Source organism: Macrosteles quadrilineatus, unplaced genomic scaffold, assembly GCF_028750875.1.
Source record: "Macrosteles quadrilineatus isolate MER2022 unplaced genomic scaffold, UCM_ALF_1.0 Scaffold_8__2_contigs__length_117827958, whole genome shotgun sequence".
Lineage (NCBI taxonomy): Eukaryota > Metazoa > Arthropoda > Insecta > Hemiptera > Cicadellidae > Macrosteles > Macrosteles quadrilineatus.
In genome coordinates this window covers 80,190,973-80,211,740 of record NW_026542601.1, presented here as the reverse complement: position 1 = coordinate 80,211,740, position 20,768 = coordinate 80,190,973, and the positions used below count along the sequence as shown (strand labels likewise).

General features: G+C 36.4%; 1 protein-coding gene across 1 annotated transcript; it reads right to left on the bottom strand.

The window, feature by feature from the left end:
• Window positions 1–2,309: 2,309 nt before the first annotated feature.
• LOC128999995 (glucose dehydrogenase [FAD, quinone]-like) lies at window positions 2,310–19,126 on the bottom strand. Its single transcript, XM_054426827.1, has 11 exons — window positions 18,880–19,126; window positions 16,949–17,151; window positions 16,238–16,424; window positions 15,741–15,881; window positions 13,632–13,744; window positions 13,215–13,385; window positions 12,282–12,432; window positions 11,234–11,388; window positions 10,716–10,893; window positions 5,230–5,452; window positions 2,310–4,140 (listed from the first exon to the last, which is right to left on the bottom strand). Exons 1-11 carry the CDS (start codon window positions 19,037–19,039, stop codon window positions 3,939–3,941), a joined length of 1,884 nt encoding a protein of 627 aa, XP_054282802.1. The 5' UTR covers window positions 19,040–19,126; the 3' UTR covers window positions 2,310–3,938.
• Between the last annotated feature and the right edge of the window lie 1,642 nt (window positions 19,127–20,768).

Here is a 20,768-nt window from a genome sequence, read left to right as displayed (position 1 = left end):
AGAAAGAAGAGAAGAGAGAAGAGAGAAGAGAGAAGAGAGAAGAGAGAAGAGAGAAGAAAGAAGAGAAGAGAGAAGAGAGAAGATGCTGATGATGATAATTGATAATGTAGATGAAGAAAAGGACGAAGAAAAAGAAGGTTGAGGAGGAGGGCTACAATAAAGGGAAACATACTAAAATGGGCTAATTTAATGAATTGCTTATTTTATTTACTTTTTATTATAGATTGAGAGGACATGTCTACTCATTAGTCCAGGTTTTATACATAATAATACTACTAAGAGAACAGAAGAGAGATTATTTAGTAGGCCTAGGTATTGCATTGCAATATTTTCACTACAGTAATTACACTTACAACTCTGACGATAATATCGTTACTCACTGTTGTGTTGCAAAGTCCCAAAAGAAAAATTGCTTATACATGGTTCTGGGTCCAAATAGTTTATTCGTTTCTAAATAATAATCTAAAATCACAAGACGTCGTACACAATTGAATGGTCTTACTTAAAATTCAACAACTAACGTTTGTTTACAAAAATAATGATCAATGATTCCATGAAAACATATTATTTTATTATAACATGTGATTTGATTAAATTTAGGCTAGTAGAAAGAAAGACAACCTAAAATGTACATTTCCTAACACATTAACCCAGTGAGATATATATAGCGAACCTTATATAGCAAATTAAATGTTATTACATTTTTATGTCGATGTAAGATTTTATCACCTACAATTGGAGTAAAATTTGAAGTTGAACAAATGGAGGTTCCAACAAAACCCTAAAAACCCCATAACATCAAGATTATTCCTAATCGTAGGCCTAGTTATATTCTATTTCACAATTTCTTATAATTGGAAACTGTGTTTCATGAAAACTTGTCATTCGAAGGCAGGCGTATGGGCGTGTCGTGTGAACTGGGCGACCCAAATGTGGATCTCCAAATTCGATTAGGATTCGGGGACAATGCGAGGATGCGTGAATGCGGTGGTCTATTGTTGTGTAACCATACTATACCACACAACAGACTACAAAACAGCTGACTACAACACCACATGAGGATGAGTGGATCAGCTGATGGAAAATCGCTTTAACACAATCATCAAATACTGTGTTGTTGTGCCAAACAAAGGGGATCAAAGGCATGACGGCTTGCCCAGACTGTGGCTTGCCCATGGCAGTAATTTTGAGGTTGGCTTTAAGAGCCAATAACAAAATCGTATCCATTCTATACTGTTATGCAAAGACTTGTTGAGATCCATTGGAAAATTGTTTGTATGTTATGCTTTAACGCCAAACAAGCGCTTGCTGAGAAAGGCCCTAACGTTAGTTAGTTATCTGTAAGGTATATTTTCAATGAACAACAACAAAATAATTACTGTTGTAAGGTTTATTTAAAAATTTAGTGAAGAAGTACATGACAGTTCATAAAAATCCGTAGCTTAGGAAAAAGAACACTCAACTGATAAAAAATCATAATTAAATAATGAAAGGGACATAGCCTATTTTGTCAGTATTTTAGGGCAATGTCATATTTTTGTAGTTTAGTAATTCGTTACAAATTACAAAACATTTTCATAACTAAGAATCATATAGAATTAAATATTTAATTCCAATTCAGTTTTAACGACACATCTCTGAGGGTTTAAAAAACAGTAATACCAAAAGTTTTTTATTTACTCGACGCCTTCAACATTCATCCGCTACAATGACCGCAACCCGCAACACAGTCAAGTATTGCACGAACGCCAGTTCCTTGTACAGGCGACTACTAACAGTGTTCAATGTGAACTACAATGCCTAATAACATAGTGTCATGTGAATGATTTGGAGAACTGATGTCTCACCACTTTATACTATTCAAAAAATGTAAAAAATAAACAAAAAAGTTATATGGTGATTGGGAAACTTGTGTCTAATCATCCATTTTTTTGCCATATAAAATCTCTGAAATTGTAAATATGGACTCAAAAGCGCTCCTAGCCTCGCCCTTAAGCCCAAATCGATACAATCGACCCAGGCCAAAGGGCATAAGAGGTTTTTGGGGCCAGAAGCCCATCGCTACAGAAAACATACTACTCGCTGACCTCATCTTATGCACAGTCCATGATAGATGGATTTTTTGTCTGCTAAACATAGCTGCATGGACCGCTGATTGCTGATTGGCTAAGGGCTCATCGTAACGAACCCCTGTTCTCCCTGTAGGACCTGGATGCGGAGTGCTATTCAGCAAACCCAACCCTCCTATAATCCCAAATCTGGTCCAAAAATTTGTTTCTGGGAGAGAATGTAGAAATAAAACGCTAAAGTAATTTTTTACATAAATAATATTTATTGCCTAACAATCAGTGAATACAATTGACTAGATTAAGATGGGATGGCTTTCCAACACATCGTTCATCCTATACAACACTAGGAACATTGATTATATCACGTTAAGAAATGGGTTACAAAAACATTAAAATTAAAGGCGCGTTTTCCTAGCAGTGGGGTTACTCCACAGCGTGGTGCGTTGTTCAATGCATTTTTAGACCACACGGCAGACAAAGACGGACTAGTGTTTTCCTAGACTTCGCGGGGTGGGGATTCAAAGTTTCTCTCGTAGAACCACTTGGACAATAACACAAACTCCTCGCTATCCCGTTGCAGACTGCGATGTAGGCACCTCTAGAATGAGTCAACGCGGCCTGCAGTCTGAACCCCGCTGGCCTACGATTCCTAGGAAAACACTCTGATGTAGCACTGTGTATTGTGTGCTCTGCGGACTCTGCAGATTCAACACCGCACCCCGCAGCTAGGAAAACACGCCTTAACAACTGTTATAAGTTGAAGGGGTCTTAAACTAATTGGATTTAAAGATTTATGAAGTTTTCATAAACATTTAGAGACAACTTTATCATCACATGTACATTAGACATATTAAAAATAGCTTATTTCCTATATGGGAAATTTGCCAAAAATACTTAACTCACATTACAGTGTTATAGTTTTATAAATAAAAAAATATTTAAAATATGCATAGACAACTTTTATGAAGGTTTCTCAATGAAATATATTTTAAATTTTAATCCTGTAGTGAAGGCACTCAGAGTAGGCCTATCTTAGTTATGGACATACAATCTGATATAAAAATAGTACCTAGTTTCTTTTTATGTATTTCCCATAACAGTATATTTTTATAAGTAAAATCTTGACTTGTGATCTACTTGGAGTAGATAAGTTTACTACTTCTTTTCTTTCTAGTTTTCTCATAAAACTAATTAGATTTGGCAACCATGGAGTAAAAGTTTTATTGCATAAATAGTTTAAATTAGAAACTGAATCTGGTTGTATGTAGCTATTTCCTCTTACTTAAAAAATTGAGATTTTTGTTAGCAAACCCACAGTTACAATAACTTTATTGTCATAATTTTTTTTCATTTTTATTCAAGGGGTTAAAAAATAACTCATTAAAAATCTATTTCTGAAGTAGAAAGTTATTTTCAAGTATTTGATGCAATTCTTTGACAGAAACCATTTGTGAGAGATAGGATTTGAACCGGTGTACCATTTATATTGACTTTGGAAGCTGCATGTAGTTTTCTCACCCTGTTGTAAAATAGAGAGCCTGTTCTGATGTTTGTTTAGTATCTATTGTAGTAGTAATCAACTATGTTACATTACAGGTTTTTTAGTTTACTTATTTTTCACAACATTATGCCAACCAATCAATTGCAAATAGGTTTTATCCATCACTTTAACACATTTTAAGTGGTTTTTTCCCTAAAAATTATTGTTGGACTAATAATAAAATTAGCTAAAAACACTAACCATTTCAGTTATTTTTAGCTGACTTGTATGTTCTTAAAATTTGGTTTACATATTACAGTACCACAAAGTGTCCTGCATTGGTGGAAAGACAATAGGGAATTATTATGTATGAGAGGTAAATTTCTCTACTAATGGTGACGGCAGTTGGTAGGCCTGGTGAGGAACACATCCTGCAAGTGGCACACCTGCAGGGACTGTAGGTGCCAATGAGCTTTTATCAAATCGGCTGCTTTCTCTGCTATCATCATCACAGCTGCATTTATGTTTGCGCTCGGCATGGTTGGCATTACTGATGCATCTACGACACGGAGTCTGGATGTTTTGTGAACTCTGGAAATACCAAATTTTGTTATTATAAAGGTTGAAAAAACCAACACCACTTCCCTCGCACTCAGTAGATGAAGAGTGCAATAGGAATTTCTGCACAGTGCTCGCCACTCGGGCTCTTCCTTGCTACAAGTATTTTTCTGGCCCATCACACTAGAGCTGAAGTGCACAGTCGTCCCAAAAGCTATACTTCTCTGTGGTACGCTGAAGTTGACGTTCTTCTCATGTATAAGGGTGGATTTCTTTACTTGTAGGTTACTCTTAAATTATCTAAATATATAAAAGGCAAAGCCCTCACTGACTCATCACTAATTCTCCCACTTCCCATTTACCTAGGAGGCTGAAATTCGGTACCCCGATTCTTTGGGCATTAAATAGGAAAACTAAGTAGCCTAGTTTTTATTCTGATCGGGCTTTCGGGATCCGCCCCAGTAGCTCTGGAGTTTCCCATGTTAACCTTATGACTTTTCATATTTAAAAGGAATTAATGAATCTTAACAGCTGTTTCAATTAAACAAGTTGGTTCTGTTCTATGAGGTTCAATAGCATTAAAGTTACCAAGGATTACCAATAGGGTGCAGCACTATTATTTTTTTTTTTTATTTATGACAACAGCTAATTTGCAACTAAAAGGTGAGTGAGCGTAGCTAACGAACTTCAACCTGGAGGCGAGTTAGCTAACCTGAAGGCAAGTGAACGCAGCGAACGAGCAACCTAGAGGTGAGTGAACGTAACAAACAAAATTCAACCAGGACGTGATTGAGCCATGCGAATACTTATGAAGTTAAACGGGGCAAAGCCCGCGGGTACAGCTAGTATAAAAATAAATACTATAGAACAAGCAATAGTTTACAAATACATTGTTTTATTTGGTTAAAATAGTTTTAATATATTTTTAATAATGAGAAACAAACTGTTAACAACAAAACACCTTCTGCGTAAAGAAAATGTTAAAATAATCTCCAGCTGATCCATAAGGATGACAAACAAAATTATAGACGAAAATGTTTAATCTAAAATGTTTAAAAGTACTGTAAAAATAAAATTACATTGCTACTGCACCATCACAAACTAATGAAAAGTAAAACTTACTGCAACATGTGATCAACAACTGCGGTCGCATCGTTTTCCGAGCCCATCCTGCAAGTTCCGACAAAATGGTACGCAGTGACAGTGATGTGGCGGATGTAACACTCCCAGTAGGGGGGAGTGAAGAGGGGGAGGTGAGCACAAGGGGGGAGGGGTGTAGACCAAACCATCCCCCCTATCTTCCTCATAGCCTCCGTCTCTGTCAGTCGGACTAGTAGTTGTAGCCCTGCAAAGTCAACAACTTGAGTGAGGAAAAAATGAATTTTTAAAAATTCACACATTTTTATGTCTGGATATAGATTATGTCTTTCTAATCTTATGCAATAAGTGAGAATTTATTTATATGAGTTTTAAAACTTCTGTTTAAACTGGGCATAGTTATTGAATATTGATATTTGATATTGTATTGGGTAAGACATAAGACATAAGACATGTTTATTTCCTGTAGACATATTACAAATGCATTGGAAGAGTCAAAACATTTTTCATGCAGAGCAGTTGTCAAATTGAGAAGTAAGTTACAAGGTATACTTTGAAGTCTACGAAAAAAAAATTGCATTTTAAGTTATTTAACTATTGGTCTTAAACTAATATCACAGAGTTTATCACTATCGAGAAGTAAAAACAACCATTTAAAAGTTAGCAAAACATTACACAATTAGACAGGTTGTACTACAAGGCATTAGGTGAAGGCATAACAGTTAGACAATGACAACTAAAAACATAACTTTGACGAAGGAAGGTCTAAAAAGTCTTTGAGTTCGTAAAAAGGATTAACAGCTAGCCATTGGAACATTTTATGTTTAAAAGAATTATATGGGAGAGAGAACATAAAAGTAGGTATCTTATTAATACATTGCATGCCCACTATTTCATAGCTTTTCTTAGATTTCTCCAGTCTAACATAGGGAATGTCAAGTTTATCTCTGAATCGAGTATTGTGCTGGTGGACATCTTTACGGCAGTTGAAAGCATTTAAATTCTTAAAACTAGTTAACAATAAATTAAAAATATACAAGTTAACAACAGTGAGAATTTTAAAATCAATAAAAATTGGTTTATGGTGTTCAATAACATCTAATTTGGCTATTATTCTTAGAATCATTTTCTGGATTACAAGAACCTTTTTTACATGTGGGCTATTTCCCCAAAAAATTATTCCATAGCTTACTGCTGATTGGAAGAGGCCATAGTAAACATTTAACAGACAATCTATTGGGATTACACATCTTAATTTTCTAAAGAGGCACTTTAATCGACTCAGATTAGTACAAAGTTGGTTTATATGAGGCTCCCAAGACAATTTTTGATCCAATGTAACACCAAGAAATTTTACATGACTGTTAGACACTATAGTATCTGGAAGTTCCCTAAGACTAAAAATTAGGTCCAAGGTGTTGTCCTTATTTAAAAGAAAGCTGTTGGCAGCAAACCATTCTGTGGCCCTTATCATACCATGAACCACAGAATTTTTGAGGTTAGATATATCTCTACCAATATTAAGCATGGTCGTATCATCTGAATATTGAAAAATATTTCCATTTAAGTTACAAGGTAGATCATTCACAGCAATAAGAAACAATAGAGGGCCAAGTACAGACCCCTGGGGAACGCCACAGTTGCTAGTAGCGATAGAGGAAGTCTCTCCCCCTATGCAAACCACCTGCCTTCTGTCCGCGAGGTAGGTCTCAAAGAGACTGAGCGCACCACCATGGACCCCGTGATACTGCAGTTTGCGCAGTAAGATGCCATGATCAACACAGTCAAAAGACTCAAAAGCCTTACTTAGGTCGACAAACGTGGCCCAAGCATAGTTGCCGCTCTCAAAAGCGCTCAAGACTGTGCGGACCATGCCATCAACAGCACCCATGGTAGAGCGACCAGCCCTGAAACCAAACTGATGTTGATTAAAAAGTGAGTTAGATTCAAAAAACTGACTGATTTGATCATAAATTACATGCTCAAAAATCTTTGCCAAGACAGGAACCAGACTTATGGGCCGATAACTACCCACATTATTCCTATCACCTTTCTTAAATTTAGGAATGATTTTGGAAAGTTTGAGACACTCAGGAAAATGTCCCTCTAGAAGACAAGTGTTAATGCTATAGGTGAGAGGTACAATGATTAGGTCAGAAACCTCCTTTACTAACCAGTTAGAAAAGTCATAGTAGTCCCTACTTTTGCTATTTTTCATTTTACCTATTATTGACAGAATGTAGTCACAAGAGACAGGAGCAAAGCTAAAATTCTTATTACTAGCAGGGAAAGTACTTAAGAGGTCATTAAAATTAACATTTGGGCGATTAATTTCAGATCTAACTTTGTCGACAGAGTCAATCAATGATTTGTTAAAAACATTTGGATCTATAGGTACATTTACTGAGGAGAAGTTAGATTGACAGTTCTTTTTAACAATTGACCAGGCTGTGTTACACTTGTTATCAGAATTTTCAATAAGTTTAGCGTTTTAGACAAGTTTTGCATTATTTACAGCTTTCTTATACTCTTTCTTTAAGTTACAATAGTCAGAATTTAAAAAAGGTGAGAAATTATTTTTAAGTTTGTCATAGGCTACATCTAATTGCTCCTTGAGAACACTAAGGTTGGCAGTGTACCAGCTTTTATTTGGCTTTACATTACGATTTGTTTTTGTATTACACTTGTTCAGAGGAAAACAGATATTTATTTCATGCAAAAGAGTACTATTAAGTAATGCAAAAGCTTTACCTGGAGGCTGAGGTAAGTGGGTTCCAGTTGGAATGATTAGTTCAGCTTCCCAGTCAATATTTTGGAGTCTAGTTTTAAAAATATCACAATTTTGCTTTGAGAAAGACCTTTTATACATGGATGTTAGAGTATGAGAAGGCACTGACTCACTATCACAGACAAAATGTAAAGATAGTCCATCATGATCCGAGAAGTGGAATTGCTTGACAGCACAGTAGACATTCTCTTGGCCGGTGTTTGTGAATATGTTGTCTAGGCAGGCAGTCCCACGTGTGGGTAGGTTGTTTTGATGGTATAAGTTGAATTACCTAAGGAGATTAAGAAGTTCCGTGACAGATCTTCGTGCTGAAGTTACATCAAACTGTGCTTTAACGTCACCACCAATAACTATATGAAAGTCACGCCACTTTGAGAGGTAGTTAAGGACTTTCTAGAGTGTTTAAGAAAGACCATTCGTCGCTGTCAGGTGTACGGTATATCGAGATTATAAGGAGTTTATGAGCTTTGACTATAGCTGCACTAGCTTCAAAAGTTTTTTCTGCGCAGAACTTGGATAGGTCAATCCTTTCACATTGATGTTTCTGATGGGCAAAAAATAGAGTGCCCCCTCTACCTTGCGAAGTCTGTGAAAAATTGCTGACTAAGTTGTAGCCTGAAAGCCCACAGAGATCGATATTGTCACTTTTAACCCAATGTTCGGACAAGCAGATAAAATCATAACTATGAAAGTCTTTTTCGAGTATTGAGTGTTTATCGCCCAAACCTTGTATGTTTAAAAAGATAAACGTTATTACAGTGAATAAACTTCTAACCTTACAGGGTGTCCAGTCCATATTTACGTTGGGTGAGTTGGAGGCACAGACTGGGATAAAAAATTACTATGACTAGGCCTAGTACTACTAGGATCTTCTACACTGGAAACAGGATTTGAATTAGAAGTAGGCCTGGTACTTTTTTTAGGAAAATATTTTCCTATGAGTATTCCTGAGGGCCAGAAATCAGCTTTCATCAGGGAATCAACGATTCCACAAGGCACGCCAATTTTAAACGAGTTATAAGAGTCGTGTCGTGTCGGGAGCTTTACACAGTCAATCATCCTGTCTGGGAAAGATGATTCGACATAGCCTTTTACATCACTTTCACTGGTCGCTACTTGAAATCGTGTAACATAGATCCACGATTTTTTGCTAACAGCTTGAAAGATGCCATTGCCATTACCATTCCCGACAACTAATTTATTGCCGGAAGTGTTCTTTGGACCTTTTACAATTTTAGGGCAAGATTGTCTAGGATTACGATGATAAACAACACGAGTAAAACCTTCTTCATCACATTCACTGCCACCCTGCCTCTGTTCTTCACTACCGGTATCTAGACCTAGGGCTAATCCAATGTTAGAATCTAGGTTAGGACTACTAGACTGTCTGTTGCTTGACTCACCAGAGTGGTCGTTTTTCTTCTTAGGATTATTGGGAGATTGTCTTACGTGAGAGGGCACAGATTTTAAGACCGAAGAAAAGGTTTTAGAGATAGGCCTACTTCCTTCATGTAATGGTTCCTGGCTATCGTCACGGGCACTACATGACCGACCAATATGTTCTGTCACCAATTTATTGAGTTTATCGTGACTATCAAGAAGTTGGATCATAATTTCATTTAAACTTTCAACTGAGAGTATTGAAGCTGGAAGATCATAACTTGCTTTCTGCGACAGTTGAAGTTGATCCTTGCATCCTTCAACCATTTCATCCCGGCAAGCAGTACAGATCCATAGCACTATTTTACCAAGCGATACAATTTGGTCAAATTTAACTTTATCAATTTTGAGACAGTTAATATGAAACCATAGACAACATTTCCCTTCACATTGAAGTGCAGATTGGTTAGATTTAACCTTCTTTTTACACAGACCACAAGAGTCGTCGCCTTCACCTTGGATTTTTTTTGTCAGTTACAGTCACAAATATCCAAATAATCAGAGAAATTTGGTTGAAAAAAATCATGATAACAGTAAAACATAAAGATATTTGCCATAGGAAAAAATTGTTAAACGCCGTTTACCTAAGTATCCAATAATTTAAAAATTAAATGCAGACACATGCTATTTTAAACTTCTTTCAAGATATATTACAAGTATATTTCATCACTAGGGCCTAAAGTGATTTTTTTTTACCCGAGGTCAAGTTTTACGATCGAGTCAAAGCCGAGGTCAAAAAATGAGCGAGGGTTAAAAAGTCACTTTTTGTCCATGTGGTGAACTCATATTGCATCATTAATTAACAAACAAAGCTAGAAAACAAAAAAATTTGTATGTAAAGATAACCTCTCAAAACGACTTCCAGCTTGTTTTCGATTCTACTAATCAAATTAGCAGCTGTTTAGTAAGTGATTCAATAATTTTGTCTATTACCATTGTGTTACAGTGCTACATTATACCATCGATATGTCAAGCAATCGACAACAATAGGCTCAAACCTTACCTAATAAATCAATCGATAAACAATTTTGATCCATACAATACGATTGCCACAATAAAAATTTACAACAGCTGATTTTTACTCCCTAGAGAGTAAAAATGCTTCTTTAGACCATCAGGGTCGTGATATGCATGCAACGCATGCATTAAAAATGGCCTGTTTTGATGCAGTATGACGAAAACCATTTTGTATTATTCGCCATTAAATGCAGTATTTGTAAAAATATATAAATCCCCGCTTTCACCTTAATTGGTTTTTAGATTTTAACATACAAAATCTTACCTCTAATAAGAACCTGCACGTCCCTCGGGTCACTGAGATACCTGGGGTCAATGACTGGAGGGTCGTTAGGGTTTTTGGACCTCAGCTTGATACAACCCCGACTGTGAGGGTGCAACACGGTTGGCAGCAGTGTGGCCACAGGAGTACCAACCAACTCTGCAAAATATTCCCTCCACAGCTGAAACAGAGAAATACTTAATTGATATCCACGGAATATGGTCGAAAAACCTTAAAATAGTACTACAATATAAATACAGTTCCCACATAAGAGATTGCCAGTCTACATTATATTTTAATCTGGGTTTTCCAAGGCGCGGAAGCGCGGTCCAATCTCCACTTGCCTTAGGTAATGTAATGGTAGCATTTTCCTAGAAGTGGAGCAGACTGCCACTGGACGAGCGGAAAATCGCTTCTCCACGCACTCTGCTTCTGCACCTTGGAAGAACCGGCTTTAGCCTTAAACACTACTGCCTATCTTAGGCACCTAGCCTAAATATGTCTTAGGCATCGTAGGCTACCTTGTCTGTGATGCCCATCACCCTCTTGAGCACTACTCCAGCATCGCTGGACAACCCACCGGGCAGAGCCATGAACTGAAGGTCGGGCAGTTCATCTGTACGACCCAGAGTGTTCACCATCCCCACCACCTCACAGCCCGGGTGGGTCATTGGACCTGTGGAATCAAACATGTTTAGCATACATCAATAGTTGGTCTACAAGTAAATATAACATTGCTGCTCGCTCAAATGTTTGGTTGTCCAGGCATCTGAGGTCAAGCTACTCTAGCCACTTTACTTAGCATCATAAGTCATGCATTGCAGTAATGCTTTTTGATAAATATTATTTATTAGGTCTTATTAAGAGTCTTCTTCACCCCCGGTGTAGTTGCGTTTGGGGATATGGCCTTGTGGGGAAGGTTTTGAGGACGGGCGGGTAGCAAGGGGTCATTATGCGCGATATTCTGAAAACATAGTAAACACACGACTACTAAATCGACACGTCAGTGATTCATCTGCCGCCTGAGCCAAGTTTTGTTAAAGGCTAGTAGCACAGTAGCATCCGACAAAACATGTTTATTTCGTCCCCAGTTTTGGACGCTGTTTTTCAACAGATTTTCTTCAAATTTGGTATCAAAGTAGTTTAATAGTTATATTAGAACTCTTATACCTTAATAAATTGAAAATGAAAAAATAATTAGTTTTATCAGTGTTTAAAAGTGACTCAATTTGCGTTACTTTAAGATTTTTTTGTACTTATAATATTGATTTTCTTGGATATATCGTGTATGAGAGCCCTAGAACCAACATTAATCTGTACGAGAAAAGGTTTTAACATTATATCTTTACGCGTCCCATCCGGGGCGAGGGACGTCCAAGGCGTGTTTTTATTGTTTTCGCAAGGGTGAAGAAGACTCTTAACCTAAATTTTTTTAAAGATACCTATGGCGCTAAAAGACCAGCATTACTACGTGGGTAGCAACGCTAAGAAACAGTTTATTGCTAAAAAAAATCTTTTTGTAACCATTCAGAAATGAATTTGGGTATCATACTTATATTTCTGACACACCTTGTCCCAGCAAGTAGCTGATGGGGTTCCATGGATTGACAACTGTCTGCCAGGACAATGGAGAACTCTGATTGGTCACTACTAGGTCCAGTCCTGTAGCCACATGGTCCTGCAGGTTCTCTCCTACAGGAAGGTCTACTGCCACTGTGATCTGTAATGTAAAAGAATGTCAAGAGGGATGCTTCTGAAAATATGAGAGAGTTGAAAATTGTATGTAGTCATTCCGCTTAATTCCCTGTGTCAAAACAAAATTAGACATTTTCTTTGGCTGATTGAGAAGGTTGCTAGTTTAACAATAGAAAAGGTTCAAAGCAATTTCTTGTTCTGTTCTTTATATTTTTATGATTTAGGCTAAAGATAGCTTATTCAATTTAAAATTTTACAACATCATACCTTCAACTCCACCTTAAATTAATGATTTGTTAGAACAAAACAATCACCGAATTACAATCTGCTACAATGCGGGTGACATGGTGATTTAGAGCCATGACTGCGAGACGGGATGATCACGTCTATACGGGCGCGGGAGATATTCAAGATTTGGCCGTGATTACGGAAACCATGACGATGATTCTGTGACCGTGAGAGACGACGATGATGTCTACACGATTGTGGGATGTATTAAATATTTTCCCACGATCACGGGAGACAATGATGAAGTCTACAGGGCCGTGAGAGAGGTATTGGATTTGGCTGTTATCATGGCTTTTGCCTTCTTTAAAAACAATTTTTATTACTGTGGTTTTAACTTTCTTTAATTCTTTCTTTAAGCAATTGTCAGCTATTCCAATAGTTGCAGTTTGGATAGTTGGAGTTCGGCTGTAAAGCCCTCTTAGACGATGAGAACTGTTTTTATATTGTAGACCTCTCTCAAACAAAGAGGAGAGATATTTCATTTTAAGTTTTGTAATCATTACTACTTATAGCACCTACGCCAAGCTCTTGGAGGTGTTTTGCAGGACCAATCCCAGAGAGCAGCAGGAGGTGGGGGCTTCCGACCGTGCCAGCAGATAGGATAACTTCCCTGCGGGCACGCAAGGTCAGGCGGTGACCGTGGCGGACAGCTCGGACTCCGTATGCCTCAAAATTGCGCCTCAGCAGCACCTAACAAACAGTATAACATGTTCCAAAATTGTTAAGATTGATGATGATAAGGTAGAAAAACGGCAAGATTTAAAGCTATGTTAACACACTCAACTAAAATATAAAGATATAAACAGTTTGAAATGATAAATTTCTTCATATCTTGAAGTAGTAAATGGATATTAATTGATTGGACAAACATCAAGATTTGACCTAACCTTAATCTTAATACTTATCTTAATCTTTCTATCTTTTGTGTAATCCTACCTTTGTGACTTGAGTATAAGGCAGGATCTTCACATTGTTTCTTCCGATCAAAAGTTTATCAGCACTGAACCTTGAACCATCTTTAGTGGTGGACTGAGTAGCCATAAACCCTCCTGGAAATAAATAAGGTGTTTGAAATAATTACTTTCTTAGACAAACAAAGTATGGATTTAATATTTACATTTAATTGATTTCACTTTTATTAGTTGCATTCTCATTATGTAAAAATATATGTTACACTTAAAATTCCAATAATAAGAGAAGGAATCACAAAACCAATAAGAGAATGAACTGGATACATACTTTGACATAGGCTAGTGTTTGGTATCGATAATCAATAGGCCGACATCAGAAATATCGATATTTTAAGGCCGATATTCAATATTTTTGACATAGATGGAAATCCACCGATACTTGATGGCATCGATGTTTTTGATCGATATTGTCAGTATTGATGTTTTTACTTTTTAGCACCAAAATTACCTAGGCCTATACATTATTTACAATTTTTATAACTTCAGTGAGATAATGTTGATAGAACTAAATTTACAATAGTTATTTGTGTAACTAGTGTATTAAAGAAAACAAAAATACATACATATATTTATATTACCTAAACCTTGCCTACAGGTATGAGTGTGGTTTTTAAGTTTTCCGTTTTGCTTTTTCTCTGCTTTGTTAATTTTTATATTTTTTTCTCCGCTGCATGTTTTACAGTTTTGTTTTGCAGTTTTTTATTTATTTATCTATTTTGCATGGTGTGCTCTTTGGACATTTGTATGTGCTCTTTGGACATTTTGTTTTGTAAATCAAGAGGAAATTGCATCTGTTTTGTTATTTTAGTTTAGTATTAGTGACTTGGCCAATTGTTATAAACCGAACGGCTCAATAAATCTTGAATCTTGAATTTGTGTAACTTTGCAATCGCATTTTTTTTTTTTTTTTTTAAAGAGGTTGGCGGCCTCTTTTAACCTTGCATTTGCCCGTCCACATAGACTAAGCGCCCGTGCGTGGATCGTTTACAGCAAAGCAAGGAGTGAGCCGGTACAGTACATCGCTGCCTTGGGCCCGAAGTCCGCGACGCTACCGACTGAGCCACCGACTCACTAAACATTACACATTATATTTTTCCTACAGTTCCTACTATAAAGCATAAAAATAATTAGTCTTCCAAAAACTATACAACACGTTTTTAGGTTAGGTTAAATCCAAGCGTTGAACGAAATAGAAAACGCCACACTAGCTGATCGTAGTAGTATGATCTTTAAAACGCACACTGTTTTCAGTTGTTTGGTTGGTGTACTGGATTGCGGCAAAAAAAAAAATTAGAGTGGGTCAAAAGTAAGTAAATACAACAGTTAGCTACTTGGCGAGCTATAACCAGTGCAAGGAAGCCCACTTTGTCAGGTAACTGTAGTAAGAAAAAGTTGATTCAACCAGTTTGTCAAAGTTTGAGCTTTGTTTCATGGGATCATTGCTGTTGGTGGCCCGACTGGCATCGCATGAAACTATAAAAGCACTAGAGGTAGAGGCAGAGTGGAATGGAGCGGACGAAGACTTGTCACTGCTGTTAAACAATTCTTAAGAGACCAAATGAAATATTATGACAGAATATGAATATAAGGTAGGACATATGGGATCACTTTATATCGCAACACTATGTAAATTTATCGTGGAAGTATACCTACGCTATACTGCAAAACCCAAAACTATGACCTTATAGGCCATTCTACAATTATACCCTTAGAGCTGTATCATTGTGTATGTCCTTATCTCAAACGTTCCTTTGCATGTCTTTCAAACTTTTTTGGGGGCTCGATTCAACTAGGTACGTCAATTTTCAGTCTTCAACTAGCTACAAAACACTTTGATAGTGCCGATCAAGAAGTTATTTATAGTCAAAGCTCCAACTTTTAAATGGAGATGGGATAAGTTATCCTACTCTACAACCCAAACTATAAACCTAAGAAATTACAAGATTAAACTTTTTTCTTTCCCAACATACAAAAATATCAAAACACACAAGAGAAAAAATATAGCCAAAGGTTCAGGCTAACTATGATGGTGGTTTTGAACTAATTTAAAAATTGTCTCTTGTTGAAAAATTACCTTTAAACCGAGTTTCTCCACTGTTAAGATCTCCAATCTTGTATCCAAGTTCCTCTCCTGCGCCTAGAAGCCCGTCCATCATACCAGACGTATGCAGTAAGTCTGACACTGGTATTGAGCCAAGGGTGGAGTGAAACACAGCTGGAAAATACTTTCAAGATCACCAGAGCATAACGCTAACACTGGTGGCAACTTTCATTACTTTATACATTTAAAGTAGTATGAGAGCGAAAGAGTTATTTTTAAGATTATTTATGACCAAAAATGTAATATAATGTACAAAGACATTAAAAAATCCAAAATTTAATGACAAACCTTAGTTCTGAATTGATATTTTTTCTTTATACCACATATTTGCTATACTGTACGGATAATAGGCCTAACTTAATGTTTCTATTGCAGATAATGATAGAGTTATAATCTATCATAAGTTATGTCTATCTAAAGTTTTCATAAATTATGAAAATGTATTAGTTAAGTAGCTTAAGAGCACTTACAGTCGTTGGCGTATCGGCCCAACTGACGTTCTGCCCGTTTAAAATAGCTGCGTATCTCATTTCGACTCCAGTGCTGACAGTCGGGACTGACCCAGCTGTCATAGTCTGCTACGTGACCACGCAGGTAGACAAGGTAGTTGAGTCTGCTTGTACCCCCCACCACTTTACCTCGGGGCCACGGGCTGCGCTGTAACACAATTAGTTGTTGTTTAGTATAGGATAATGATAAGCAAAATTATTGATTAGCCTTTAATACATACCAGAACTGTATAATAACTTGTATTTTATTTCTTACATCATAGGAAATAAATGTAGCCTATTAGTTAGAAGCTAAAAGTAGCATAAGCCAAAAAATTCTCTTACAGAAACTCTAAGAGATAAGTTAGTCTATAACAGTCTCGCAAGATACTATGTTAGTGGGCAGGTAAGCAATTGTACTGAAAAAGAAACTAGGTCTAATATTTCTGGAGAAATTAATCGAATGATGTCTCATTTAAAAAGAAAAAAAAACTTAATATAGAATCTTCAATTAAAAAAGAACAATGCTAAATCTTGTTAATAATAAATTTACTAACTCATAAATTAACTAATACTAGTCATAAGAAGAGGCATGGTTATTAAGATTTAAAAAAAATTTAATTTAGGATAATATTTTTTTTTTATGTAGCCTATAACCATTGACAAGAACTGTAGATTGCTATTTCCACGCACCTGTTCATTGAGTCCAAGACAGGCATTTTGCTGCGGCTCAGTATAAAATTGCCAATCATATGGTGTTTTTTGCAGCATTGGAGCAGCAATGGGGATGTCTAAGAGAGCCGATGGTCGACCACCAGCCTCAATCACCAAAATGTTCACTGTCGGGTCTTCTGACAACCTAGCGGCCAAAACACAGCCAGCCGACCCAGCCCCCACTATAAGAGAAATAGTAATGTAATAAGTAATTTTCAATAATACATTACAATGTGAGCAAATGATTGCTTGGAAATAGTTAGGCTAGCGGGTACAGTTTCTTAACTGGGCTACGCTAAAATTGATTGAAACTATTGATTCGATTAGTAAACCTTCATGCGATTTTTCACCTTCAGCAAGTTTGGTTGGTTAGGTTAGGTTATGATAGTTTAATTTTATAATAGACTAGCTGTACTCGCGGGCTTTGCCCCGTTTTACTTCATAAGTGAGCTCGTTCGCATGGCTCAATCACGTCCTGGTTGAAGTTCGTTCGCTACGCTCACTCACCTTTTGGTTGCAAATTAGCTGTTGTCATAAATTTAAAAAAATAATAGTGCTGCACCCTGTAGGTAATCCTTGTAACTTTAATGCTATTGAACATCATAGAACAGAACTAACTTGTTTAATTGAAACAGCTGTTAAGATTCATTAATTCCATTTAAATATGAGTACTCATAAGGTTAACATGGGAAACTCCAGAGCCACTGGGGCGGAGCCCGAGAGTCCGATCAGAATAAAAACAACTTAGTTTTCCTATTTAATGCCTAAAGAATCAGTGTACCAAATTTCAGCCTCCTAGGTAAATGGGAAGTGGGAGAATTAGTGATGAGTGAGTGAGTCAGTCAGTCAGTGAGGGCTTTGCCTTTTATATATAGGTATAGATAGAAGATATATTTTAAAATATTGATTATCTTATCTTACTAATATTATAAATGTGAAAGTTTGTGTGTGTGTTTGTTTGTTTGAAGTTCAATCACGCAGTAACTACTGGACAGATTTGGCTGAAATTTGGCATGATGATAGCTCACATTCTCGATTAACATATAGGCACATTCTTATCTCAAAAATCCTTTCGGGCTCCGCCCCAGTGGCTCTGTAATTCCCCATGTTAACCTTAAGAGTATTCATATTTAAAGGGAATTAAAGAATTTAGTCAGCTGTTTCAACTAAAAAGGTTGGTTCTATGATATGAAAACAGCTAATTTGATTTGAACCAAGCAGCAACAAAAAACCGTAATACGCAATGAGAACTGTCAAAGTTGGATTGTTTACACTTATGTTTATGTTTTTAATTTCATGAATAATTTGTGATATTTTGCGAATCTTTAGGCCTGATAATTTATTTTTCTCTAATTGTTTAGCTGAAGTGGTACAACATTATGGCTATAATGGTAGATGTGTAATACCATTGACTAATAGTCAAAGGTTATAGTATACCGTAAATTTAAAGAAAGAAATTTTATCAAACTGTGTCCTCCACCATTGTAAACGCAAACCTTGATTATAAATGCAATAAGCATTTTAACTTATACTTATATGCCAATCCCGTACGAAGGACGGGTACTCTGCTAGTTAATTACCCTTTCGGTCAATATTAGCGTAGCCCAGTTAAGAAACTGTACCCAGGCTAGCTGGTGTAATTTGGGTTACCATATTTGGTAAGTTTAGGTAATTAGGTAGTTACACAGTATTAAACATTGTCAGATAAAGATGAAGGTTTTCAAATTTATTTTATTTTATGCTTAACGCTTAAGGATGAAACCGTGTAAATAATTGAACATTCTCTTATTTACATATATTGGGAAAATATGGAGCTAGGAGGACACAGCCAAAGAGCTCCCTATTATGTAGAAGGTTGGATAATGATTATGCCTTTATTACGGAAAGAGAAACAGATAATGGCTACTTACCTATGATATAGTCGTAAACGTCATTAATTGTCTCAAAATCATTACAAAACCAATCCGTTAAGTAATCAAATTTGTAATGTAAATTGATAAGTGCAATATAGAGTCCAGAAGAAACGGTGTATATAATTAAAACCCATGAGTAACGTAAAAGGAACCACATTTCTCATAGTGTTACAGGGAAGGGAAGAAAGACAATTTAAGACAATTCTCTTTTATCTTCTGATAATTAAATTAAAAGAAGGGCTCGTCAAGAAATGTATAAACTTAACGAGCTTGCGCAGTGTACCAGGTTTTTAGGTTATGTTTTTCGTCTGCAGCTGTCCCAGTGTAAATAAATATTCCAGCTGTCCAGCTGATCATATAGCTGTAGACGACAAGCAGGTTTTTTTCTGTTGCCTTAAAGGGGTGCCTTACATTTTTACCATGAGACACAATTTTATTATGAATTAATGATAATCTTTGTCGATCAATAATCTTTGTAATGGTTGTTCAATAATTTGTCGATTTACTTTGCCTGTAAAACCATGATACATTTTGAGTTTTTTAAAAACCCCCTGGAAAAAGAATTTTGGAAAATGGTATAACTCACAATTTTGCAGTTTTCCCTTTTCATGTTGAAAACAGAATTCAATACGTAATCATAATCATATGCACTGCAGTTCTTTTCAATTAATTGTACTGAATTTTAATAATGTAAAGATTACTTTTAGAACTTTAGCCTATATGTAGGCATATTTCTGAATATATTATACATAACTTAAATTAATTTGTCACATTATAGGCAGTGGCGGCTAAAGGGGGGGGGGGCTTAGCCCCCCCAGAAATCAGGATTCACATTTTTATTGGTTAAGTTACAAAAATTAATTTAAAAAAATTGATAGGAACCTCAAAGTTTGATATTTGTAAACTAAATTTATTATTTTTATATGGTGTCTAGTAGTCGGAAAAAACGGGAAAGTCGGGAATTAGTATTGAATTTCAAATCGGTCTTGAAAAGTAGGGATTTAGTCTTTATATGAAAGTCGGGAATTTTCATGATTTTGCCGCGGTCATCGCAGACGACGCCGATGACGTTTCCGTGGCCGCGGGAGTCAATGACAATGTCTACACGGCCGCGGGAAATGATCATAATTTTCCCGCGATCGCGATTGGCGACGACGACGTCCGAGGCAGTTAATGATGATATCTACTTGGTCGTGGAAGATTTTCATCATCCAAAAAATCCAAATTGGCTGGTTTGAATTTTTATTGCTGCATTCTTTTTTTACTTTAAAACACCCCATTACATATTATTACTTTATGACATAAAGACAGGGTTTGGTGTAGAATTAAAAAATTTGGCTAAATTATAAAAATTGGCATTAGTATCAAGAATTGAGAATCGCTACATTTTGGTATCAACACATCACTAATATTTGAAAAATCCAGTCTTGAAAAATTTGGCATTCGTCTGAAAATGTCTGGAATTATTCTTGATTTTTTAAATGGAAATAAACTAGACACCATACATTTTAACTTTTTATGTGGTGCAAAATAACGTCTTACCATTGCCAAAAGGTGTTGGAGCTCTCAATAGACAAAGTAAAGTTCTTGACTTTGTCTGTGAGAAGACCTGAGTTATATGCTACAAACCAGAAATTAATTTAGGGGTAGGTACACAGTATACACACGTTTAGGGTTTGGATCAGTCTGTTCCTTTCTTTCCCAGACAGCACACTTTATCCCAGGGACATCCCATAGTAGTCCCATATGTCCTGAGAATGTCTCGGGATATGTACGCTATCCTCAGGATATCCCGCAAAATCCCGGGACGAGTACGAAATCCACAGGATATCCTACAATATACCGTAATGTCCCGGGATTTGTAAGTTAACCTCAGGATATCCTGT